This window comes from Podarcis tiliguerta, assembly GCF_965153285.1.
Source record: "Podarcis tiliguerta genome assembly, chromosome: 18".
Taxonomy (NCBI): Eukaryota; Metazoa; Chordata; class Lepidosauria; order Squamata; family Lacertidae; genus Podarcis; species Podarcis tiliguerta.
The window spans coordinates 6,392,068-6,418,754 of record NC_139551.1 but is presented as its reverse complement, the minus strand read 5'-3'; the positions used below and the strand labels follow the sequence as shown (position 1 = coordinate 6,418,754).

The following is a 26,687-nucleotide window of genomic DNA, read 5'->3' as shown; positions in this document are numbered from 1 at the left end:
GGGGAGGGGAGGAAGAGGAGAAGTGGGGGGAGGGGCGCTTCCGACGCCGCCGCTATGAAGAAGTTCTTCCAGGATATCAAAGCGGAGCTGCAGTTCAAGGGAGCCGGGCCGGGCCAGAAGCTCAGCGAGTCGCCTAGGTAACCAGTCCCCCCCCCCTCCGCGAATGGTGGGCGGGGTCCCCTTGGGGGAGGGGGAGAAGAGAAGGAGGGGCAGGGAAGGGGGCTCCACAAAGGTCATCTAGTCCAGCCCCCGCTGCAAGGCAGGGATCTCAATTAGACAGAGGGCCATACAATGTTGTTGTTGTTGTTTAGTTGTGTCCCACTCTTTGTGACCCCCTGGACCAGAGCATGCCAGGCCCTCCTGTCTTCCACTGCCTCCCGCGGTTTGGTCAAACTCATGTTTGTAGCTTCGAGAACACTGTCCCACCATCTCGTTTTCTGTCGTCCCCTTCTCCTTGCGCCCTCCATCTTTCCCAACATCAGGGTCTTTTCCAGGGAGTCTTCTCTTCTCATGAGGTGGCCCAAGTCTTGGAGCCTCAGCTTCAGGATCTGTCCTTCCACTGAGCACTCAGTGCTGATTTCCTTCAGAATGGAGAGGTTGGATCTTCTTGCAGTCCATGGGACTCTCAAGAGTCTCCTCCAGCACCATAATTCAAAAGCGTCAATTCTTCAGCGATCAGCCTTCTTTATGGTCCAGCTCTCACTTCCATACATCACTACTGGGAAAACCATAGCTTTAACTATACGGACCTTTGTTGGCAAGGTGATGTCTCTGCTGGGCACCAGGAAGGATTAAGCCATTCCAGACATGCGTCTTTCGGAGCTACAGCTACTGTGTGTGCCATAACAATTGAGTAATGTGTCTTTGTTGTTGTTTAGTCATGTCCGACTCTTCATGACCCCCTGGACCAGAGCACGCCAGGCCCTCCTGTCTTCCACTGCCTCCCGCAGTTTGGTCGAACTCATGCTGGTAGCTTCGAGAACACTGTCCCACCATCTCGTCCCCCCACCTTTCATCCCAGTCGGAACAACTTTTCTGCCTAATGTTCACTCAGAATATTTGAAGCCATGGGTTCGAGTTCTGCCCTCTAGAGCAGGAGAAAACAAGCTTGTTCCCTCCTCCGTGTGACAGCCCTTCAGAGACTTGAAGATGGGTCTCCTATCTCCTCCCAGTCTCCTCTTTTCCAAGCTAAACATACCCAGCTCCTTCAAACGCTCCTCATTAAGCTTAGTTTGCAGACCCTTGCAGCTTGTCAACATCCTTCTTAAATTGTGGTGCCCAGAATTGGACGTGGGTGGCGCTGTGGGTTAAACCACAGAGCCTAGGACTTGCTAATCAGAAAGTCGGCAGTTCGAATCCCCGCAACAGGGTGAGCTCCCGTTGCTCGGTCCCTGCTCCTGCCAACCTAGCAGTTCGAAAGCACGTCAAAATGCAAGTAGATAAATAGGTACCACTCCGGCGGGAAGGTAAACGGCATTTCCGTGCGCTGCTCTGGTTCGCCAGAAGCGGCTTAGTCATGCTGGCCACATGACCCAGAAGCTGTACACCGGCTCCCTCGGCCAATAAAGCGAGATGAGCGCCACAACCCCAGAATTGGTCACGACTGGACCTAATGGTCAGGGGTCCCTTTACCTGTTACTTTCTTTGATCTGGACACTAGACTCCTGTTGGTGCAGCATAGAATAGCATTAGCCTTTTTTGCTGCTGCATCACACAGTTGACTCATGTTGACCTTGTGGTCCACCAAGACCCCTAGATCCTTTTCACATATACCGCTAGCAAGCCAGGTGTCCCCCCCATCCCATATTTGTGCATTTGGTTCTTCCTGCCTAAGTGCAGAATCTTACATTTGTCCCTATCGAAATTCGTTTTGTTAGCTCTTGCCCAGTTCTCCAATCCGTTAAGGTCTTTTTGAATCCCGATTCTGTTTCCTGCAGTATTCGCTACCCCTCCCAGTTTGGTGTCACCTGTCGATTTGGCAAGTGTCCCCTCAATTCCTTCATCCAAGACGTTCTGGGGGGGCCTCTGGCTGCAAGTGGGTGCTCCCCAGCCCCTTTGTGATGGTGCTGTGACACTGTGGGGACAGTGGTGGCTGGACAGAGTCCACACTGCCTTGGCTTCTCTGCTGAGCTTGCGTTTGCCAGGATGAGCCGAACACCCCACCGCAGAGTGGTGTATGTACCCCCTTCACTATATCAGTCTCTTTTTTCTCCTGGGAGTATTTCTCTGTTTTGCATGGAATTCCCTGCGCTATATGAATAGGTGTGTAAGTCATCTTCCTGGTCGTTTATCTGTAATTGGGCAGGTAGGTAGCCGGCCTTGCCCTGAGAGTTGTGAAAGACTGTAAGCTCCAATCCCAGCTCAGCCAGGGATGTACTCAGTAACTTTTAGGGAAGCTGGCAGAGGCTTTTAGACATCAAGAAACAGATCGGCTCCATCTTGAAAGGCATTGGAGTTTAAACTGGCTGGTCGTGTGTGTGTGTGTATATATATAAAATAAATATTGATGATTTCTAGTTTTATAGTAAAGGTAAAGGTACCCCTGACCATTAGGCCCAGTCACGGACCACTCTGGGGTTACGTGCTCATCTTGCTCTATAGGCCACGGGAGCCGGCGTTTGCCCGCAGACAGCTTCCGGGTCATGTGGCCAACATGACTAAGCCGCTTCTGGCAAACCAGAGCAGCGCACGGAAATGCCGTCTACCTTCCCGCCGCAGCGGTACCTATTTACTTGCACTTTGATGTTCTTTCGAACTGCTAGGTGGGCAGGAACAGGGACCGAACAACGGGAGCTCACCCCGTTGCGGGGATTCGAACTGCCGACCTTCTGATCGGCAATCCCTAGGCTCTGTGGTTTAGACCATAGCGCCACCCGGGTCCCTTTTAGTTTTATACATTTCAATATTTTTACAGTCATTTTAACATTTCAAAACCTAACTTCCTTCCCTCCTCTTCAGTTCCTTAAATTTATTTTTAATGCTTTCTGCATATCCAAATTAACTTAATTTGTTCATTTATTCATCTGCTTTAAATCTATACTTTTAAATAAAACTGCGGGTTATTAAAATAACCCTCCCAATGTTCTTATCTGTTTACAGTTTGCTTCGAAACATTCAATGGTCTGTGGACCTTTTAGTTCTCTTCGTTGGCGCAAAATTCCCGCTGTTTTATGTGATTCCTTCTGCAGGGGTGAGGGATCTGTGGCCCGCTAGATGTTGTTGGGACTACATTTCCCATCATCCCTGACTGGGGCTAGTGGGACTTGGCGCCCAGTAACAGCTGGAAGACCTCGAGTTTCCCAGCCCTGCCTTACTGCTTAAAAACCAATCTAGCCTTCTCTTGCACTTTCTTCTTCCTTATGGGAGCTCTTCTGCAGCTTTCTTGACCCAGCACTTTAGCCACGCTGGCACCTTCTCTCTCTTTTTAAAAACGTTTTTATTTATACTTTTCAAGTTGAACCATTTCATTAGTTTAACGACCAATTTAACATCTCAAATTTTGACTTCCTTCTCCCTCTTTCTGCGGTTCCTTAAATTTATTTTTTAATATCTCCTGCAATAATGGTTCTAGGGGTTGCTCGTGCGTAAATCGGCGCCACACCTGGGTGGGTTGCCTGAGTGAACCCTTTCTGTCTGGACAGCCACTCGCCCGTGGCTGTCTCAATCGCTGGCAGAATCCGTCAGTGGGCGTTTCTTGAACTTCTTCCAGCATAAAAGTTCTTTGACGCCTAGTCGCCGCCTACTCTCCCTGCGCGGAAGCCTTCTGCGCAGGGAGGGTGTGGGCACCGGAGGACCTGTGCTCTCCCCGCTTGTCCCCGGCGAGGAGTCTTGGAGCCACCTCGCCGATTCCCCCATCTGCCCCCCTCCTACCCTGGTGCTACGCTGATTTCCTTCCCCAGAAGATGGGCTGCTTCTCTCCCTCCCGGGACGCTCTCCGGAATCCCTCTGGGGCCCTCCCTCTCCTTCTGGCTCCGATGGCAGTTTCCTGACAGTTATCTACTTTAAATATATACTTTTACGAAAATGCAGGTTATTAGAGTAACCCTGCCAATGTTTTTATCTGTTTGCAATTTATCTGTAAATATTCAATCAACCATTTCCATTCTTTTATTAAAAAAAATAGTTATCTTGATTTCTTATTCTTCCGGTAAGTTTCACCCTTTCTGCATATTCCATAAGTTTTTGTATCCATTCTTCTTTTGCTGGGACTTCTTCTTCTTTCCACTTTTGGGCAGGTAAAGGTACCCCTGCCCGTACGGGCCAGTCTTGCCAGACTCTAGGGTTGTGCGCTCATCTCACTCTATAGGCCGGGAGCCAGCGCTGTCCGCAGACACTTCCGGGTCATGTGGCCAGCGTGACAAGCTGCATCTGGCGAGCCAGCGCAGCACACAGAACGCCGTTTACCTTCCCGCTAGTAAGCGGTCCCTATTTATCTACGTGCACCCGGAGGTGCTTTCGAACTGCTAGGTTGGCAGGCGCTGGAACCGAACGACGGGAGCGCACCCCGCCGCGGGGATTCGAACCGCCGACCATGCGATCGGCAAGTCCTAGGCGCTGAGGTTTTATCCACAGGTAGCATTCATTAAATGCATTTCTATGCAATTTAGGTAGTTCTGTCCCTACAATTCCCAAAAGAATTTTGGGCACACTGGAATCTTCTCAAACAGGTTTCTCATTTGCTCACACCTTCACCTTCATCTCGAGGTAGATACTGCTCGGTGTTCATGGCAAGGAGCAGAAGGAATAGGCCCATGGCTGCGGGCTGGGGATTGGCAGTGTTGCCCAGTGATGCCAGCCCTGCCTCCAGCTGCTGGGGGCCACCACCTGGAAGGGGTTGGCCGCTCGTGATCCTCAGGGCGACAGTTCTGTTTGACAGGCTCCCTGGCGCTTGTGTTCTCTGCCCTCAAATAATGATAATAATTTATTATTTATACCCCGCCCATCTGGCTGGGCTTCCTCAGCCACTCTGAGCGGCTTCCAACAGAATATTAAAATACAATAATCTATTATACATTAAAAACTTCCCTAAACAGGGTTGCCGTCAGATGTCTTCTATAAGTCAGGCAGTTGTTTATTTCCTTGATCTTGGATGGGAGGGCACTCCACAGGGCGGGCGCCACCACCGAGAAGGCCCTCTGCCTGGTTCCCTGTAGTTTTGCTTCTCGCAGTGAGGGAACCACCAGAAGGCCCTAGGAGCTGGACCTCAGTGTCCGGGCTGGACGATGGGGGTGGAGATGCTCCTTCAGGTATACTGGGCCGAGGCCGTTTAGGGCTTTAAAGGTCAGCACCAACACTTTGAATTGTGCTCGGAAACGTCCTGGGAGCCAATGAAGGTCTATCAAGACCGGTGTTATGTGGTCTCGGCGGCCGCTCCCAGTCACCAGTCTAGCTGCCGCGTTCTGGATTAGTTGTAATTTCCAACTTGCTTTCAAAGGTAGCCCCACGTTGAGTGCATTGCAGTAGTCCAAGCGGGAGATAACCAGAGCATGCACCACTATGGCGAGACAGTCCGCAGGCAGGTAGGATCTCAGCCTGCGTACCAGGTGGAGCTGGTAGACAGCTGCCCTGGACACAGAATTGACCTGCGCCCCCTGAAAGGGGTTGGCAGCTCGTGGTTCTCTCTTTTTTATTTTTAAAAGATACTTATTAAAAGTTTTATAGTTACAGAAAAAAGTGTAAAAGAAAAAAGAAACAATGAAAAATTTAACAAACAATACATCAAAAATAAGAAAAAAAGTAAAAAGAACAATACATCAAAACAGCATAAAAAGAAAAACCAAAACATTTAAAAACACATCCAAATTCCATATCATTATCTTTCATTTACTTGTTTCCTCGACTTCCTCACACCTCCCTTTTTTGTATTCTAGTTCAAATTTGCTAATTCAACAAATCCTTTCCCTCTTTCTCAATTTTTGTTCTATAATTTATCTTAACTCAATCTAACTTTAAATTTTCCACTTTACCCCATTAACAATCAGTTTTTACTTAAATCTTTATAACATTTCTGCTAAAACCATGTAGCTTCATTCCAGCATCCTTCTAACATTCATTAATTTTGCAATATTTCTGTAAATATACTTTAATTTTTTTCCAATCTTCTTCCATCGATTCTTCTCCCTGGTCTCGGATTCTGCCAGTCATTTCCGCCAGGCAGCTCGTGATTCTCATGGCGACAGTTCTGCTTGACAGGCTCCCTGTTGCCTGTGTTCTTTGCTGGGCCTTCAAAGCCCTGGCACTTCTCTGCCCTCAAAGTGTCTCCGTTTCTCCCCAACAGAGAAAGAGCTCCCAAGGAGAAGCCGAAAGCTGACCCTCCTCCCAAGTGTCGCCAAGGGCCGACAAATGAAGCTCAGATGGCGGCGGCGGCAGCCCTGGCCCGGCTGGAGCAGAAGCCGAAACCTCGTCCCCCCTCTTCCCAAGACGCCATCCGGAATCAGGGTAAAAGGGCGAGGGGCAGGAGTTGCTGGCCTGCGTGGCTTAATGAAAAATCTCTCACTTTTTGGTTAGTTGTTGATTTATATCACGGCTCAGCAACCTTTTTCAGCAGGTCCACTGTCCCTCAGACCATGTGGTGGGCTGGACTATATAGTGGTGCCCCGCAAGACGAATGCCTCGCAAGACGGAAAACCCGCTAGACGAAAGGGTTTTCCGTTTTGGAGGTGCTTCGCAGAACGAATTTCCTGTGGGCTTGCTTCGCAAGACGAAAATGTCTTGCGAGTTCCTGCGATTTTTTTTCGCTCCCCATCCCCTTTTTCTAAGGCACTAAGCTGCTAATAGCCTTTTAGCAGCTAATCCGCTAATCCCTTAAGCCTTTAATAGCCACTAAACCGCTAATAGCGCTAATCCGCTAATGGGGTTGCTTCGCAAGACGAAAAAAACCGCAAGATGAAGAGACTCGCGGAACGGATTCTTTTCGTCTTGCGAGGCACCACTGTATATAAAAATAAATGAATAAATAAATGAACAAATTCCTATGCCCCACAAATAACCCAGAGATGCATCTTAAATAAAAGGACGCATTCTACTCATGTAAAAACACGCTGATTACCGGACCGTCCGCGGGCCGGATTGAGAAGGTGATTGGGCTGCATCCAGCCCCCGGGCCTTAGGTTGCCTATCCCTGATTTATATGTTCTGAGGATCCAGGGGGGCACTCTTATTCCACAGAAGGAAGGGGAAAGTGCAGTGCCTGTGCTTTTGGGGCAGTGAATCCAGTTTTCTACACACCTTGTAAAAAAAGCATGTGAAGTCCTGCTCACAGTAAGGTAAAGGGTAAAGGGACCCCTGACCATTAGGTCCAGTCATGGATGACTCTGGGGTTGCGGCACTCATCTCGTGTTACTGGCCGAGGGAGCCGGCGTACAGCTTCTGGGTCATGTGGCCAGCAGGACTAAGCCGCTTCTGGTGAACCAGAGCAACGCACGGAAACGCCGTTTACCTTCCCGCCAGAGTGGTACCTATTTATCTACTTGCACTTTGACGTGCTTTCGAACTGCTAGCTTGGCAGGAGCAGGGACCGAGCAATGGGAGCTCACTCCATCGCAGGGATTCGAACCACCGACCTTCTGATCGGCAAGTCCTAGGCTCTGTGGTTTAACCCACAGCGCCACCCGCGTCCCATTAGGTTGCCTACCCCGATTTATATGTTCTGAGGATCCAGGGAGGCACTCTTATTCCACGGAAGGCAGTGCCTGTGCTTTTTGGGCAGTGAATCCAGTTTTCTACACACCTTGTAAAAAAGCCTGCGATGTCCTGCTCACAGTAGTCCCGTTGAAATCATAGAATCATAGAATCATAGAGTTGGAAGAGACCACAAGGGCCATCGAGTCCAACCCCCTGCCAAGCAGGAACCACCATCAGAGCACTCCTGACATATGGTTGTCAAGCCTCTGCTTAAAGACCTCCAAAGAAGGAGACTCCACCACACTCCTTGGCAGCAAATCCCACTGTCAAACAGCTCTTACTGTCAGGAAGTTCTTCCTAATGTTTAGGTGGAATCTTCTTTCTTGTAGTTTGGATCCATTGCTCTGTGTCCGCTTCTCTGGAGCAGCAGAAAACAACCTTTCTCCCTCCTCCATGTGACATCCTTTTATATATTTGAACATGGCTATCATATCACCTCTTAACCTTCTCTTCTCCAGGCTAAACATGCCCAGCTCCCTTAGCCGTTCCTCAGAAGGCATCGTTTCCAGACCTTTGACCATTTTGGTTGCCCTCCTCTGGACACGTTCCAGTTTGTCATGAACGGCAGCTCTTGCCACGCTGGAACACTTGGACTTCCAGCAAAGCTGAATGGTGGAAGGTTCTGGACAGGCAAAAGAAAGTCCGTAGTGCAAGGTTAAACTCTGGAACTCCCTGCCACAGGAGGCCCAGCTGGGATGGCTTTGAAAGAGGATGGAAAAATCCATGGAGGAAAGGGCTATCAGGGGCAAAGCTATTCTTTGCCTCCAGGGTCAGAGGCACTAACGCTCCTGAATATCAATTGCTGGAAACCACAGGAGGGGAGAGGCTTTGTGTGTGCTTGGGTCCTGCTAGCGCAGCCTTTCTCAACCTGTGGGTCCCCAGATGTTGTTGGACTACAACTCCCATCACCCCTAGCTAGCAAGGCCAGAGCTCAGGGATGATGGGAGTTGTAGTCCATCAACATCTGGGGACCCACAGGTTGAGAACCGCTGGGCTGGGGGGTTCCCCACTGGCCTCTGGTTGGCCACTTTGAGAACGGGGAATAGATGAGCCATTGTTTTCAAATATATCAGAGAATTTACAAGTGTACACATTTTGTTTTTGTTGTACTAAATCATGTATACAGTGGTGCCTCGCAAGACGAAAAGAATCCGTTCCGCGAGTCTCTTCGTCTTGCGGTTTTTTTGTCTTGCGAAGCAAGCCCATTAGCGGATTAGCGCTATTAGTGCTATTAGCGGTTTATCGGCTATTAGCGGCTATTAAAGGCTTAAGGGATTAGCGGATTAGCTGCTAAAAGGCTAGTAGCGGCTATTAAAGGTTTAAGGGATTAGCGGATTAGCTGCTAAAAGGCTATTAGCGGCTTAGATCAGCTGATAAGCGGCTTAGCGAACAGCTGATAAGCGGCTTAGGGGCTTGGGAAAAAGGCTTGGAGGGGGAAAAAACCCCCAGGAATCGCAAGGCATTTTCGTCTTGTGAAGCAAGCCCATAGCAAATTCGTCCTGCGAAGCACCTCCAAAACGGAAAACCCTTTCGTCTAGCCGGTTTTCCGTCTTGCGAGGCATTTGTCTTGCGGGGCACCACTGTATTATGCAATAAGAATTACAGTTCTATCTAGTATACTGGTCTTCGTGTCACTTGTGTTGTTTGTTGTGTTAAGTTTGCAACACGAGGGTTTGTTGTTCTGTATTGTTCTGATCCAGCAGGAATCTTCTTATGCTAATAGGCCCAAGTCGCATCAGTTATTCTCATTGCGTCTACTTGCATTGAAGATAATTGTGCACAATATGTGTGTGTGTGTGTGTGTGAGAGAGAGAGAGAGAGAGAGAGAGAGAGAGAGAGAAGGTGATGCAAATTTATAGCACACAACTCATGGGCCAAAGTAGTGCATCAAAAACTACTTACATGTGGCCTAAAGCACAGCATCTATTGAAAATGGGCCTCCCCAAGGCAAAACCATTATTGATCAGTGCATGAAGGATATTGAGCAGCAGAATAATCTGGCCTATATTAAGAAATTTAGTGCTTGGTACGCTTTTCTGCCCCCCTCCCACTTTGATTTTCAGGCACCTTATTTGTCTACCTTAACCATTCCAAAACTTAGGCGGGCCTTTACACTGGCCAGACTAAATATGTTACCCTCAGCTGTTCTCGAAGGTAGATATCAAAAAATTCCATTTGAGAACCGGCTCTGCCCCTGTGGAGCTGGCTATGTAGAGACGGCGTCACACGTTCTCTTGTCTTGCTCCCTATATAAAGATCTCAGGGACGAGACCATCACGCCGCTCCTATCTGCCATCCCCGGCCGCTCTTGCGAAGCCAAATTGTGCTCACTTCTAGCCGACCAGAACAGCTCGACAACAGAGAAGGTTGCTAAATTTATCGAGAGAGCAATGAGACTGAGAGCTGTTATCTGAATGACACCAGTGTTGTCACCCGGATTCCTCACCTATTATTATCATTATGTTTTATTATTATTATTTTATTACCTCTGCCAAGTTTTAAGTACTGAGATTATTAATTTACCTAGGGTTTTAATAGGTCACAAGATTTTATGGTAACTATATTTGTAATGTATTTTTGTTGGTGTTTGTGCTTTGATGCTATGGCCTGTCGGCTACACAAATAAAGTCTACTACTTTAACCCTACTTTAACCCACAGCGCGGGTGGCGCTGTGGGTTAAAGCCTCAGTGCCTAGGGCTTGCCGATTGAAAGGTCGGCGGTTCGAATCCCCGCGGCGGGGTGCGCTCCCGCTGTTCGGTCCCAGCGCCTGCCAACCTAGCAGTTCGAAAGCACCCCCGGGTGCAAGTAGATAAATAGGGACCGCTTACCAGCGGGAAGGTAAAGGGTGTTTCCGTGTGCGGCTCTGGCTCGCCAGAGCAGCGATGTCACGCTGGCCACGTGACCCGGAAGTGTCTTCGGACAGCGCTGGCCCTTGGCCTCTTTGAGTGAGATGGGCGCACAACCCTAGAGTCTGTCAAGACTGGCCCTTACGGGCAGGGGTACCTTTACCTTTTACTACTACTAACCCATGGGCATAGACCCCGAATACCTGGTTGTTCCTCTCCTCAAATTTCATTTTGATGCATATCTGTGTTTTAATTATTCTTCTAGTGAAAAAGGAGCTTATGGCTGAAGCAGCTGCAAGCGACAAAGGAGCCTCTGTGGATCAGAAGGTAGGAACAGCTGCATTTGTCGCCTCACCATTTACTAGCAGGTTTTTGCCCTGCTCTTTCAGTATTTCTTCAAAGCGTTTGGCTTTCCTTCACTTCGTTATTGTATTAAATTTGTATGCCGCTTTTCTGTGTAAATCTGCTTCAAGCAGCTCACAAATGCAAAATCAAGGCAATAACAAGCAAGTGTACAGGTAAATCATTTCAAAACCTAACGATCCAATCAATACTTCAGATGGATCTACAGTGGTACCCCGCAAGACGAATGCCTCGGAAGACGAAAAACCCGCTAGACGAAAGGGTTTTTCATTTTCTGAGGTGCTTCGCAAGACGGATTTCCCTAAGGGCTTGCTTCGCTAGACGAAACAGCCCTGCCTCTCCTGGCATGGCGACGGTCGCACGCTCGCTTCCCCGCTCCTCCGGCTCCCTCCCACCTTCCGGCCGACCTTCCGGCTGCCTCGCGCCGCATCCCACCACCCTCGCGCACTCCCCTCAGGAGCCGTTGCCGCCAGCAGCCAGCGCTGCAGCCGGAGTCATGCTCCTGAGCCCCGCCGCCCTCCAGCAGCCGCGTCACGCGGTGTCCACAAGGCGCGGGTGAGTCCAAGGACCGGCTGCGGCAGCTGCCCTGCTTCTCCCCACCCCTCCCCGCCGTGGTGCTTCGCAAGACGAAAAAACCCGTTCTACGAAAAAACTCGCGGAACGAATTAATTTCGTCTTGCGAGGCACCACCGTAATAACAATTTTTATTTATAACCCGCCCATTTGGCTGGGCTTCCCCAGCCACTCTGGGCAGCTTTCAACAACGTATTAAAATACAGTAATGCATCATCCATTAAAAGCTTCCCTAAATAGTCGCAAAACAAACCACAATGGGCGTAGGCCTTTTCTTTTTCTTCCTCCAATGGAGTGCCTGCCTGAAAATCCCACCTCTCTTTAGAATTCTTTAGCTGCTCTTCAAGAAGAAGATCCCTCCATGCTGTCCGTCTCAGGAGTCTACTTCACTTGCCCTTTAACTGGGGCCACCGTCCGGAAGGATAAAAGAGAGGCACAGATCAAAAATGCCATCCTTGAGGTAAGGTTATTGGGGGTGGGGGGTGTCCTCTGATGTCTCAACAGAGAGTGCATCCCTCCCCGGCTTTATTGATCTGTTAACAGAAAAAAGAAATGCAAATATAAGAAGTTTTGCCTGGGAAGACAAAAGTACCAAAATGCATCACAGCTGCAAACGGATAATAAAGTATCATATCATTCAGAATATGTGCATATACCACATTTTTCGCTGTATAAGGCGCACCAGACCACAAGACGCACCTAGTTTTGGGAGGAGGAAAACAAGAAAAAAAATATTCTGAATCTCAGAAGCCAGAACAGCAAGAGGGATCGCTGCGCAGTGAAAGCAGCAATCCCTCTTGCTGTTCTGGCTTCTGGGATAGCTGCGCAGCCTGCATTCGCTCCATAAGACGCACACACACATTTCCCCTCACTTTTTAGGAGGGGAAAAGTGAGTCTTATAGAGCCAAAAATATGGTAACTTTGAATTGAATTCTTAGATTGTTTCGTGTACTGACTTCCCTGCACAGTGTTCAAACCCTTTCCAGCCACATAATATATCAGACTCTTATCTATGACAGAAATCTGTTTAATCTGGTGTGTCTTATAGAGCGGAAAATACACTATACTGAATGACCACCTGCCTCTGTACGAGAAATAAAATCACGCTACAGAGCTCTGCCTTTTGGCTCCTTCTAGTTTGTAAGATGCCTTTTCCAGAAGGGAGTCTGCCAAACCCTTGAATACCTGCAACTCAAATGATTAAGATGAGAGGCATTTCAGGATTTGGCAGTACAGCCCCGGGCATTTCTGTTTCTTCATCTTCCCAGCATGCTGCCCAAGACCCCGTGGCTGCTGCCATCATGGAAATCCACACTTGCAACAGGGACCGGGAAAAGGTCAAACTCGGAGTGGAGACCATTGCAAAGTAAGTGGAGCCTGCTGGCTGTTGGTGTCTGCTGCCCCCCTCTTTTTTGTAATAATTTTTTAATTAAGTTTTACAATTTGTATTCAATACAATTACAGTGGTGCCTCGCAAGACGAAAAGAATCCGTTCCGCGAGTCTCTTCGTCTAGCGGTTTTTTCGTCTTGCGAAGCAACCCCATTAGCGCTATTAGCAGTTTAGCGGCTATTAAAGGCTTAAGGGATTAGCGGATTAGCTGCTAAAAGGCTATTAGCAGCTTAGTGCCTTAGAAAAAGGGGGTGGGGAGAAAAAAAATCTCAAGAATCGCAAGACATTTTCGTCTTGCGAAGCAAGCCCATAGGAAATTCGTTTTGCGAAGCACCTCCAAAACGGAAAACCCTTTCGTCTAGAGGGTTTTCCGTCTTGCGAGGCATTCGTCTTGCGGGGCACCACTGTATCATATATAAAAAAATAGAATAAAACAAAACTGCCCACCCCATTCCTTCCCTCCCCTTCCCCTTCTGCTTCTTTAACAATTTGCCACTCTCCTTAAATTTTCTCTAATTTTTCATCTTTTAGCTGAATGCTCTTACATTCTTATCATGTTTGTACCGAATTTTCTTCCGGTTGCTTCTTACATTTAATTAATATCCATATTGCCCTTTCGTCACCTTTCCTCTGGTTTTCTTAACCGTTAAGTGTTTTGCTCAAACCCTGCTAGTGAGTCCATTTCTTTACAATATTTACAATACAACATGAACGCTCCCCAGTCTTTTTTAAAGTCTCTGTTGTCTTTGTCTCTGAGTCTTCCCGTGAGTTTCACCATTTCTGCATATTCCATATGTTTACCTTGCCATTCTTCTTCCGTTGGTGTCTTGTCCTCTTTCCTTTTTTGGGGCTAGTAAAATCCTAGAGCCCTCCAGATGCTTGGGACTACAACTCCCATCATCCCTAGCTAACAGGACAAGTGGTCAGGGATGATGGGAATTGTAGTCCCAAACCTCTGGAGGGCCGGAGTTTGCCTATGCTTGTCCTAGCCGCTGTTGTAGCCTACATGAATAGCTGCTTCTGCTCTTCTGGCAATTCCTGCCCTATAACACCTAAAAAGAAAGCTTCTTCTTTTAAACTTTAATTTGATTTCAGCCTGATCTTTTATTTCCCTTCTCTTCCCTCCCCCTTCCCTTTTTATGAAGATCACCCGCTCTGAGACCCCAAAGCTAATTCTCTCCTAGTCTCCTCGCTGGCCCAAATAGGACCAATTCAGCCAGCTAGCCCTGGAGATTAACTAATGCTTATCTCCCCTAAATTGATTTCTGAATTTTGAATTTTATTGTTATTCATGTTTTTATACTGTATTTATGCTGCTTTTACAATTAAGCGTTTTAAATTTGTTGTTAGCCGCCCTGAGCCCGGTTTTTGAACCGGGAAGGGTGGGGTATAAATAAAAATGTTATTCTTATTATTGGAGGAGGAAACTCTTCTGACAAGCCTCCTATTTAAAAAACCTATGAAAATGGTATAAAAAGTCCCTATTGAACTTGGTGGTACAGTGGTGCCCCGCAAGACGAATGCCTCGCAAGACGGAAAACCCGCTAGACGAAAGGGTTTTCCGTTTTGGAGGTGCTTCGCAGGACGAATTTGCTATGGGCTTGCTTCGAAAGACGAAAATGTCTTGCGATTCCTGGGGGTTTTTTTCCGCTCCCCACCCCCTTTTTCTAAGGCACTAAGCTGCTAATAGCCTTTTAGCAGCTAATCCGCTAATCCCTTAAGCCTTTAATAGCGGCTAATAGCCGCTAAACCGCTAATAGCGCTAATCCGCTAATGGGCTTGCTTCGCAAGACGAAAAAAACGCTAGACAAAGAGACTCACGCAACAGATTCTTTTCGTCTTGCGAGGCACCACTGTACTTCCTTTTGAGAGGAAGCTTGAGCGAACTGGTGCCCAGAATGACAACTTGTCTTCCTTCCCAAGGTACCTTGACAACATCCACCTCCACCCGGAGGAAGAGAAGTACCGGAAAATCAAACTGCAGAACAAAGTGTTCCAGGTGGGTGCGTTTCAGAGGTGGGTCTCCCTGAGTGCTGCTGGAGTGCAACTCCTCTCGTCCCAGACAACTGTCCCTGCCTGCAGCTGGGCCTTGTGGGAGTTGAGGGCCCAGTAATGGGACGCGGGTGGCGCTGTGGGTTAAACCACAGAGCCTAGGGCTTGCCAATCAGAAGGTCGGCGGTTCGAATCCCCGCGACGGGGTGAGCTCCCGTTGCTCGGTCTCTGCTCCTGCCAACCTAGCAGCCTGAAAGCACGTCAAGTGCAAGTAGATAAATAGGTACCACTCCGGCGGGAAGGTAAACGGCGTTTCCGTGCGCTGCTCTGGTTCGCCAGAAGCGGCTTAGTCCTGCTGGCCACATGACCCGGAAGCTGTACGCTGGCCAATACAGCAAGATGAGTGCCGCAACCCCAGAGTCGTCCGTGACTGGACCTAATGGTCAGGGGTCCCTTTACCTAATGTCCATGTTCCCAAACCCTGCTCTTGCTAGAGGTTGCTGCCAGCTTGGCAGAAACCATCTCACAGTAAAATAAGAACTGGAAAAGCGAAGGATAAGACCCATTTGGCATGTCAGCTCAGGGGGCTAAGATCGCTTGAAGCTAAGATTGTTGTGACATCAGGTGTCATCAGCTCATGCTAGGTCAGATTTGGCCCACAACCTCCAGGGTCTCCACCCCTCGCTTAAACCGCCTTATATTTTTGAACAGACTTTGGCAGGGTGCAAATGCAAGCGACATAAAACTGAAACAAGCAGTCTCCGGGATTGTCTAGCTGGCTGGCTGTTGGACGTTGTGTGTGATGGATTTGTTTGGCTTCCTCCTAGGAAAGGATCCACTGTCTGGAGGGGACCCACAAGTTTTTCCAGGCCGTCGGTTTTGAAAAGGCCACCCTCAGTGTCCCGGGACAAGGTAAGGCTCAGCGTAGCAGCTGAAAGGCTGAGCTGCAGACGGGAAGGCGCCGGCTCACAAACTCACAAGGTGGCCCTGGGCAAGCCGCACAGAATCTCGGCAAGCCACAGATGGAGACAAGGACCCACCGAACTTGCAGGGTTGTTGCCAGGATTACAAGGCGAGAAGCACTTTGAACACTGTACAGAATGCTTCTGGTTTCGCTTAGGTCAGATGGGGGTTTCTCCAGGCCGCTTTAAGTTCCCTTGTGATTGGAAGCTTTTCTGTCCATCTTCAAGCCGCCTTTTAAGAGCTGCTGCGGTGGAGATATACAGCGGACGCTCAGGTTGTGAACGTGATCCGTCGGGAGGCACATTCGCAACCCGCAGCGCCGCGTCTGTGCACGCACGGGTCGCGATTCGGTGCTTCCGCACATGCGCAAGGCGCTATTTAGCGCTTCTGTGCATGCGCAAGCACCGAAACCCGGAAGTAACCCGTTCCGGTACTTCTGGGTTCGGCTCAGTGCGCAACCCGAAATCGTGCAACCCGAAGCGTCTGTAACCCGAAGTATGACTGTATTTCTTTTAAGTCTATCTCCATTCCCTCCTCCTCTTCGTGAATTGCTATCTGAGAGAAGTTGCATTACAAGAAGCTCCTGCAGGTATTATTACTATTATTATTAAATTTATATGCTACCCATCTAACTGTCAACATCGCCCTTGAGCCAGTGCCACTAACTGGACTCATCCACTTCAGCCCCGACTGGGCTAGGCGAGCTGGGTAGCACTTCCAGAGACCACCTTCCCTACAGGAACAGGTCAAAGTGCTGTGGACTCACAGCTTAGAGTTGTGAGCACCGGATTCACTTCAACAAGTAGACAGTCGTCGTACAGCAGAGTCCAGCAGAGTATATAAACAACTCGGAGGGCAGCTCTGTAGAACATCTTCTTTATTCTATAACTACAACTATTATACAACTATATACAGAGCTAAATAGGTCTAAGCATAAAGAATGCTGAACCGCACTGAGTGCCTGCAGCTGCTCTTAGCAGCAACCTTATCTAAACACACAGTCTCTAACACTCAGTCTCCCTCTCCCTGACTGACTGACTGACCCACACACTGACCGACTGATGCCCAGCCACTCTGGGCAGCTCCCGACAAAATATTAAGAACGCCACGAAACATCAAACATTTAGAACTTTGCTATATGGTGCTGCCTTCAGGTGTCTTCTAAAATCCATATAGGTGTTCCCTGTAGCTTCGCTTCTTGCAGGGAGGGAACTGGCAGAAGACCCCCGGAGCTGCGCATCAGTGTCTGGGCTGTAGAGACGATGGGGGTGGAGATGCTCCTTCAGGTATACAGTGGTACCTCGGGTTACATACGCTTCAGGTTACATACACTTCAGGTTACAATAATAATAATAAATTTTATTTATATCCCGCCCTCCCCAGCCGAAGCCGGGCTCAGGGCGGCTAACAACAATAAAACAGTACAAACAATACTCTAAAATCATTCATTATAAAATTAATTAATTCAAGCCACTGGCAACCATTGGGCCAGAGCTCTGCGAAGATTGCCGAGGGAGGGAGTCAGGCTGTGCCCTGACTAAAGGCCTGGTGGAACAGTTCTGTTTTGCAGGCCCTGCAGAAAGATGTCAAGTCCCGCAGGGCCCTGATCTCTTGTGACAGAGCGTTCCACCAGATCGGGGCCACAGCCGAAAAAGCCCTGGCTCTGGTTGAGGCCAGCCTAACTTCTCTGTGGCCTGGGACCTTCAAGATGTTTTTATTTGAAGACTCCGCTAATCCAGAAATAGTGCTTCAGGTTAAGAACTTTGCTTCAGGATGAGAACAGAAATCGTGCTCCGGGGGCAGCGGGAGGCGCCATGAGCTAAAGTGGTGCTTCAGGTTAAGAACACTTTGAGCACTTGTTTATACAGCTGGGTTTCGGCTCAAGAGCTCAAGTTAACGCGTTTTAGAAATGCTCCCTTGGAGAAGGAAAAATGCGGATTTTGGGGGCCCGTTTCAGACTGACTGCCCAGTCCGGTTTTAGAAACCCATTCCTTCACCCTTTGTTGTTGTTGTTTAGTCGTTCAGTCGTGTCCGACTCTTCGTGACCCCATGGACCAGAGCACGCCAGGCACTCCTGTCTTCTACTGCTACCCGCAGTTTGGTCAGATTCATGTTTGTAGCTTCGAGAACACTGTCTAACCATCTCGTCCTCTGTCCTTCTCCTTGTGCCCTCCATCTTTCCCAACATCAGGGTCTTTTCCAGGGAGTCTTCTCTTCTCATGAGGTGGCCAAAGTATTGGAGCCTCAGCTTCAGGATCCGTCCTTCCAGTGAGCACTCAGGGCTGATTTCCTTCAGAATGGATGCGTTTGATCTTCTTGCAGTCCATGGGACTCTCAAGAGGCTCCTCCAGCACCATAATTCAAAAGCATCCATTCTTCGGCGATCAGCCTTCTTTATGGTCCAGCTCTCACTTCCATACATCACTACTGGTCCTTCACCCTTAGCAAGGGCCACGTGCTAAGAGGATCCCTCTCTTTTCCCTCCCGCCCCATCCCTTTAGAAGAGGCCACAGAGGACTTCTATGTCCTGAAGGAGGGCAAGCTGGGCGACCTCAAGGAGCACAAGGAGAAGCTTCTGAGTGGGGAGCCGCTCCGGGCCCAGCTGGACCGCCAGCTCCGCATCTTCAAGCCGTCCCCCCAAGCTTCCCGCTTTGAGCTGCCAAGCGACTTCTTCAGCATCACCGCAGAGGAGCTCAAGCGGGAACAGAGGCTCCGGTGAGTGGTGCCGCCTCAACTGAAAGGCTCACTGGCCACATGTTTTTTTTTAATTGTTACTAATTTTATTAGATTTTCAACAAATATAACAAAAGCCACGAAGCAAAATAACACACAAAAACAAACAAAAAGTACACAAATAATAGCAACAAACTAAATTACAGTGGTGCCTCGCAAGACGAAAAGAATCCGTTCCGTGAGTCTCTTCGTCTAGCGGTTTTTTCGTCTTGCGAAGCAAGCCCATTAGCGGATTAGCGCTGTTAGCGGCTGTTAGCGGCTATTAAAGGCTTAAGGGATTAGCGGATTAGCTGCTAAAGGGCTATTAGCAGCTTAGTGCCTTAGAAAAAGGGGGTGGGGAGCGGGAAAAAACCCCCAGGAATCGCAAGACATTTTCGTCTTGCGAAGCAAGCCCATAGAGAAATTCGTCCTGCGAAGCACCTCCAAAACGGAAAACCCTTTCGTCTAGCGGGTTTTCTGTCTTGCGAGGCATTCGTCTTGCGGGGCACCACTGTAATTGAATGGAACAGCTTTCCAATATCATTATTAAACTAAAGATCAGTCCAACACAGGCCACACGTCTTTGCCGCTGCCTCCCCAGCTCGGTCCGGGGGTTGCTTTGAAAATCATTTTTAAAAAAATACATTTCGCAGAACATCAGGACTTGAACCCAGGAAGCTGTTGCTTCGCAGGGCCGTTACGTTGTGAAAAGCAGCACTCCACAATGACAAACCTGTTTTAAAACGGCTCCCTTAACTTTAAGCCACAGATTTGAGTCTACTACCGGTGTGCCTGGGCTGATGTCTCCAGCGCCGATCATGCGGTGGGCTGGAGGGCAGGGGCACACGCAATTTCCTGCGTACTTTCGGGTCGGAGGAGCTTGTGCGCATGTGCAGGGGCCTCCTCTGACCCGGATGTGCCCTGGAAACAACGCTTGCGCATGTGCAAATAACGCGCATGCGCACAAGCTATTTCCGGTGCTCCTCCGACCCAGAAGTGGGCACCAAAAAAAGGAAAAGGCAGCCAGCGCAGGGCTGCTTTGAATGAGGTGCTCATTGTATTTTAGATCTGGAAACCGCTGCGGATGTGTTGGCGGCACCAGTTGCTGGGTCCGTGTTCCAATATGTTTTTTTTTAATAAAAAATTTTATTAGGTATTTTATACTTCTATCAAGAAAGACATTAAAAAATAATAAAAGAAAAAGAAGAAAAAATACACAAATTCAACAAACAATACATCCACAATAGAAACTGAAATAAAAAAAATATAACAATACAACATAAAAAGCAAAACAAAAAAAACAAAAGTAAAAACACACATCCAGATTTTATATCCACATCTTTCATTAGCTTATTTCCTCGACTTCCTCACACCTCCCTTTTTTGTATTCTAGTTCAAATTATCTAATTCAACAAATCCTTTCCCTCTTCTTCAATTTAATCTTTAATTTATCATAATACAATTTAATTTTCAGTTTCCCAATTTAACGCATTAACACTAACTGTTCATCATTCTTAATATTCCTTCTGCTAAAACCGTATAGCTTCATTCCAATATACTTCTAACATTCATTAATTTTACAATATTTTTGTAAGTATACTTTTATACTGGGAAAAATTTAGGGTCCGCGTTCCAATATGGTCCCCTCTTTCTTTTGCCTCTGAAGGGCAGAAGCGGTTGAGAAGGCGTCGATGCTGAGAACGAAAGCCATGCGGGAAAAGGAGGAGCAGAGGGAACTGAGAAAGTACAACTACGCCTTGCTGCGCATCCGCTTCCCGGACGGGTACATCTTACAAGGTACGTGCGAAAGCTCTGGGTGCGAACCAGAGCCCGGCCCGAGGCCGCCAACCACCCAATGCTCGGCCGTCACAGCTTGCTTCATCCTAAGTCTTTGGGCTGGAAGAATGGATGACAGTAAGAGCTGTTTGACAGTGGAATTTGCTGCCAAGGAGTGTGGTGGAGTCTCCTTCTTTGGAGGTCTTTAAGCAGAGGCTTGACAACCATATGTCAGGAGTGCTCTGATGGTGTTTCCTGCTTGGCAGGGGGTTGGACTCGATGGCCCTTGTGGTCTCTTCCAACTCTATGATTCTATGCCTTAAAGAAATATAGCACGATGACCTCGCGAGCAGCGTTAGAAACTGAGATATGAAAGCCAGGAGCTAAATGGCGCCTTAAACCTAGGTTATGGGCGCAACAACGGAATGTACAGTGGTACCTCGGGTTACAGACTCTGCTAACCCAGAAATAGTACCTCAGGTTAAGAACTTTGCTTCAGGGTGAGAACAGAAATCGTGCTCCGGCGGCACAGTGGCAGCGGGAGGCCCCATTAGCTAAAGTGGTGCTTCAGGTTAAGAACAGTTTCAGGTTAAGAACGGACCTCCGGAACGAATGAAGTATATAACCAGAGGTACCACTGTATTCTTATAACAAGAATACAAAGCTGAAAAGGAATGAACCGCAGCTAAAATATTATGGTCGTTTTTCACATGGTCTAGTTCTGGGATCAGCAGACTTTTTCAACAGGGGGCCGGTCCACTGTCCCTCAGACCTTGTGGGGGGCTGGACTATATTTTGGGGGGGAAATAATGAACAAATTCCTATGCCCCACAAATAACCCAGAGATGCATTTTAAATAAAAGGACCCATTCTACTTGTGTAAAAACTGTTGGGATACTGCCAGGGAGACAAAGTCCATCATGACCCCACATCGTCTCCGGACGTCCATCGATCTCCCGTAGACACGCAGTATCAGCAATTAGCGACACGAGCTCCAGAAATAGCTTGCCACATTCCAGAGCCGATGCACGCTCTATCAGCAGATAAAGCACACAGCGAAAGATGCACGCAGGAGAGCATATTTACAAGTTTATTCAGCGTTGGTCAGAACAAAGAAAAACATGACTGCCTGCTTCAGTGTTCCGGCACAGAGAGAGAAACGAAAACAAAGGCACAACAGAAACATCCTGTGAAACAGGAAATACGCAGGCTGTGACACAAACATCCTGCTCCCTTTTAAGGTGGAACGGAAATATCCTAACAAAAACATGCTGATTCCTGGACCGCCCATGGTCTAGTTTTTCCTCTGCCCACCCTCACTAAGAGCACAAAACACTGGAGAGTAAATTTTCTTTCTTTCTGGCGCAGGGACGTTCTACGCCCGGGAGCCCGTCTCAGCCCTTTACCAGTTTGTGCGAGAGACACTGCAGAACAACTGGCTCCCCTTTGAGCTTCTGGCCCCCGGAGGCCACAAACTGACCGACGAGAGCATGGCGCTCAATGAATGTGGCCTGGTAAGTGTGGCCACCTTGCTTAAGTCTCCTTGCCAATGACAGGGGGTCAGGTGCGCTCCTGTCCACGTTGAAACCTGGAGCAAGCACCATTGAATTGTCGAGTGGTCTCTTTAAATTTGAAGGTTCATTATTGTTCCCCAAGATGTGTATGTCTTTAAGGGCCAGAGCAAATAACATGACCTAGTTTTACAGCTGGCAGGTGCTGCTAAGTTGTGTTAATTGAGCTGTGTTAGCAATTGGGTATAGTATATAAAGAGTAGCACCTAGCTCTCTCAGTACCCTGGGGGTTGGGTTGGGGGATCATGCTTATTGATATGTTTAGTGTAAAAGGAGTTTTTGTTTTTGTTAGTAAAGCCTTGCTAAAGTTATTTTGCGTTCCTTGTAATGTGTGGTCTCCCCAGCATGCTTTCTGTAGTGCAACTACTGTATTTTTCGCTCTATAGGGCGCACCGGACTATAGGGCGCACCTAGTTTTTTGGGGGGAAAATAAAGGGGGGAAAGGGGGGAAAATTATTATTCCAGAAATTTTACACCTCTAGTCCTAATAATGCCAAGTGCCTTTGTTTCTTCCCCAAGGTGCCGTCCGCCCTTCTGACGTTCGCATGGGATGCTGACGTCATGGCGGATATCAAGGCTTCCGGCGGGGAGCGCATGGAGAGCGTGTTGAAGCCGGACCTCCTATTGGCCGTGCAGACCCTGTCCTGAAAATAAAAGCAAAGCGGGATTAGATCCAGACCCGTCCCTCTTCGTCCCCTTCTCCCGTGTTTCTTACGGACGCCGCTTCGGACGCTGCAGTAACTCCCTGTCTTGTGAACACTAAACGGGGGCGGAAATGGGGGGCGGGGAGGAGGCTGCTGTTTTCCCTAGTGCGTGTTAGGGCCCTAGAATCAGGGTAGCCGTGGCCGGAGAAGTTGCCTCGCCGGGCAGTAGCTCATGGAGGACTTGGAACTGGTTCAAAACGTGTTGGATCAAGAGAGATATTTTTACAGTGCTGCTTCTTTCTCTTCTTTTATTTATAACCTTCCCCCGGAGGGGTCTTAACCTCTTTCTAGCCTCAAAACGAAGCTTCTCACTGGGGGAAAAAGATCAAAACACTACCCTTGCCCTGGCGACACGAATCGGCTTGTGCCGAGGTGCCAGGAGTGCTTCCTTTTTGCTTCCGTTCCACAAACCTTGTTCCTCCCCGATCCCGGGCTAGGAAGAAGCTTTTTTGTTTGTTTGTTTCGTTTTTGGTCTGTAACTGAGTCAGCCTACAGGCAGGAGAAGCTGTTAGCTTTATTAAAGGAAGATTTGCTGCCACAGCTATTTGGGGTGTTTTGTCTTCCGGAGCAGTAGGCGATGAGAGTGGCGAACGGCGCGAGGGGAGAGAGGTTGTGGCTTGGTGGTGGAGCATCTGATCCGCATGCAAGTGGGAGGGGGGACTCCCTGGTCCTGAACGGGTTACCGTATTTTTCGCTCTATAGGACGCACTTTTCCCCCTTCAAAAACGAAGGGCAAATGTGTGTGCGTCCTATGGAGCGAAGACGCCATAGCCCCGCGACCCTCTCCCGGCTGGAGAGGTGACGCGCAGCTATGGCAGCAGCCTCTTTAGCCGCGCGCCACCTCTTCAGCTGGGAGAGCGTGTGCGGGGGCTAAAGAAGCCATAGCCCCGCAACCCCCTCCCAGCTGGAGAAGTGACGTGCAGCTATGGCAGCAGCCTTTCCGCTGCGCCTTTCCACTGCTCCCTGACCGGGGGGAAGCCCACCACCAGCCCCAAAGAGCAGGTTGAAAGGAACCTGAAGCCTGGAGAGCAAGAGGGGTCGGTGTGCACTGACCCCTCTCGCTCTCCAGGCTTCCAAGGTAGCCGCCTGAACGCACCTTGAACTGCACCTTGTTTTAGAGCGGGAAAACAAGAGGGGGAAAATTCTCCCTCTCTCTGCACAGCGCCTCCTGCCGCTTCGCTGAAGGGGCGCTGGGCAGAGAGGGGGAGAATTTCTTTTCCTGTTCTTCCCCCCTCTAAAACAAGGTGCGTCCTATTGTCTGGTGCGTCCTATGGTGCGAAAAATACGGTAACTGCCCCTGAAGGACCAGGTGCGCAGCCTGGGAGTCGTTTTGGATTCACAGCTGTCCGTGGAGGTGCAGGTAAGTTCTGTGTCCAGGGCGGCTGTCTACCAATTCCATCTGGTACGCAGGATGAGACCCTCCCTGCCCGCAGACTGTCTCGCCAGAGTGGTGCATGATCTGGTTATCTCCTGCTTGGACTACTGCAATGCGCTCTACGTGGGGCTACCTTTGAAAGCGAGTTGGAAACTTCAACTAATCCGGAATGCGGCTGCCAGACTGGTGACTGGGAGCAGCCGCCGGGAGCATATAACATCAGTCCTAAAAGACCTGCATTGGCTCCCAGTACATTTCCAAGCACAATTCAAAGTGTTGGTGCTGACCTTTAAAGCCCTAAATGGCCTTGGCCCAGTATACCTGAAGGAGCGTCTCCACCCCCATCGTTTAGCCCGGACACAGGGGTCCAGCTCCGAGGGCCTTCTGATGGTTCCCTCGCTGTGAGAAGCCAGGTTACAGGGAACCAGGTGGTAGTGCCCTCAGTGGAACACCCTCCCCTCAGATGTCAAGGAAATAAAACTGACTTTTAGAAGACATCTGAAGGCAGCCCTGTATAGGGTTTTTAATGTTTTGTTATGGTTATTCTATGCCCAGAGTGGCTGGGGCAACCTAGCCAGATAAGTGGGGTATAAATAATAACTTTACTAGACCCCAGGTAAGATCCTACATGTCCCCAGCGTAAGACATTGAAACTCTGCTATCCTTCATGTGCCCCCCCTTAAGAGGTCTGGAGGGCGGCAACACAAGAACTGGCCTTTTTTGTGGTGGCTCCCCATTTGTGCAACGCTCTCCCCAGGGAGGCTTGCCTGCCCCCTGCACCACCTATCTTTTAGGCGCCGGGCGAAAATGTTCTCTATAACCAGGCCTTTGGCCGATTAGCATTCTGAAGCTTTTAAATCTGTCTGTAGGAGGGGGAAGGCCATTGGTTTTTGTTTTATTGTGTATTTTGCAGTCCCATTTTTTACTTTTATGTCGTGAGCTGCCCTGTCATCTTCGAACAAAGAGCAGTTCTACAAATTTAATAATAAAAGTACTATTACCACGACCTTCAGGTCTTACGGTGGCTTATAGCAATTTGAAATTCCGTATTAAATATTAAAAACAATTAAACTAGAGTCACAGGAATAGGGTGAGGGGCGGGAGAGCTGGGACCAGTCTGGAAGTTGTTAAGTCTTGCAAATAATGCTCAGCATGGGCAAGGATGTGGCCCCTCACCTTTGCTTTACACCCAAAAGCTTCCATTTAGTCCATGCCAGGGCGACTGCAGATTGCTTTGCAGAAACAAGTGTGTACAGTGGTGCCCCGCAAGACGAATGCCTCGCAAGACGGAAAACCCGCTAGACGAAAGGGTTTTCCGTTTTGGAGGTGCTTCGCAAAACGAATTTGCTATGGGCTTGCTTCGCAAGACGAAAATGTCTTGCGATTCCTGGGGTTCCCCCCCCCCTTTTTCCCAAGCCCCTAAGCCGCTTAACAGCTGTTCGCTAAGCCGCTTATCAGCTGATCTAAGCCGCTTATCAGCTGATCTAAGCCACTAATAGCCTTTTAGCACACTAATCCGCTAATCCCTTAAGCCTTTAATAGCCGCTAATAGCCTTTTAGCAGCTAATCAGCTAATCCCTTAAACCGCTAATAGCCGCTAAACCGCTAATAGCGCTAATCCGCTAATGGGCTTGCTTCGCAAGACGAAAAAAACCGCAAGACGAAGAGACTCGCGGAACGGATTCTTTTCGTCTTGCGAGGCACCACTGTACCTTAGTGTGGAGGAATGAGCTATAGAAGCAGTTTGCTCTCTTCACCTGTTTTTTGATTAATCTGGGAACAGAGTTTTCTGCTGGAAGGGATGGATGTCATCTTTGGCGATCCCTCGTAGCCGAGTAAGATTGTCTTCCATGAACACGGTCTTAACAGTGCGTCTGTAAGTGGCTGTGGAGGCCAATTCTGGATCCACACGTCCTTCCACAGTGGGGACATAGGTTTCCGGGCAGGAGTTGATCAGGGTGTGGATTTGCCAAGCGTGCCTTCCTCTTAGCACGTTTCTCCCTTGCGTCCTGAGTTCGAGTGTCTTCAAAGTCCATGACACATTTGGGAAAGGCTGTTCTCCAATTGGAGTGCTTGCAGGCCAGTGTTTCCCACTTGCTCATACTGCATTTTTTAATATTTGCCTAGCTGTCTATGAAAGCGCAGGTTACCATGGGTAGGCAAACTAAAGCCCAGGGGCTGGATCCGGCCCAATCGCCTTCTAAAACTGGCCTACGGTCAGTCCGGGAATCAGCGTGTTTTTACGTGAGTAGAATGTGCCCTTTTATTTAAAATGCATCTTTGGGTTATTTGTGGGGCATAAGAATTCGTTTGTCCGCCCCCCAAAAATATAGTCCCCCCCAATGTCTGAGGGACAGTGGACCGGCCCCCTGCTGAAAAAGTTTGCTGACCCCTGTTTTATGCTTTCCCCTGGGACTAAGGAATGGGTCCTGCTCTTAGGCAACATTGTGTGCATCCTGAAGTATCAATAGGAGTATAGCATCTAGATCAAGGGAAGTAATAGTGCCACTGTATTCTGCTCTGGTCAGACCTCACCTGGAGTACTGTGTCCAGCTCTGGGCACCACAGTTCAAGAAGGACACTGACAAACTGGAACGTGTCCAGAGGAGGGCAACCAAAATGGTCAAAGGCCTGGAAACGATGCCTTATGAGGAACGGCTAAGGGAGCTGGGCATGTTTAGCCTGGAGAAGAGGAGGTTAAGGGGTGATATGATAGCCATGTTCAGATATATAAAAGG

The 26,687-nt window shown here is 48.8% G+C and overlaps 1 protein-coding gene and 2 long non-coding RNA genes across 5 annotated transcripts in view; 2 read left to right on the top strand and 1 right to left on the bottom strand.

Annotated features, from left to right (window-relative positions):
* LOC310668685 overlaps positions 1-3,526 on the bottom strand; it is a 62,607-nt gene extending 59,081 nt beyond the window's left edge. The window contains exons 1-2 of the long non-coding RNA XR_014506793.1: positions 3,447-3,526; positions 3,041-3,345 (exon numbers count right to left, since the gene is read on the bottom strand). This is a non-coding gene — a long non-coding RNA (uncharacterized lncRNA). The remainder of the gene's footprint in view (positions 1-3,040; positions 3,346-3,446) is intronic.
* LOC310668644 overlaps positions 1-24,953 on the top strand; it is a 39,763-nt gene extending 14,810 nt beyond the window's left edge. The window contains exon 2 of the long non-coding RNA XR_014506747.1: positions 24,363-24,953. This is a non-coding gene — a long non-coding RNA (uncharacterized lncRNA). The remainder of the gene's footprint in view (positions 1-24,362) is intronic.
* UBXN6 (UBX domain protein 6) lies at positions 21-23,114 on the top strand. 3 transcript variants are annotated; one of them, XM_083421739.1, is made up of 11 exons: positions 21-137; positions 6,278-6,438; positions 10,796-10,857; positions 11,792-11,926; positions 12,735-12,832; positions 14,780-14,855; positions 15,676-15,760; positions 18,313-18,526; positions 20,190-20,320; positions 21,668-21,813; positions 22,390-23,114. In XM_083421739.1, exons 1-11 carry the CDS (start codon positions 55-57, stop codon positions 22,516-22,518), a joined length of 1,320 nt encoding a protein of 439 aa, XP_083277865.1. In that variant the 5' UTR covers positions 21-54; the 3' UTR covers positions 22,519-23,114. The 3 variants fall into 3 exon arrangements, with proteins under 3 accessions (XP_083277865.1, XP_083277866.1, XP_083277864.1); XM_083421740.1 differs by lacking the exon at positions 21-137 and adding an exon at positions 2,083-2,174; XM_083421738.1 differs by lacking the exon at positions 21-137 and adding an exon at positions 2,112-2,262.
* Positions 24,954-26,687: the final 1,734 nt, after the last annotated feature.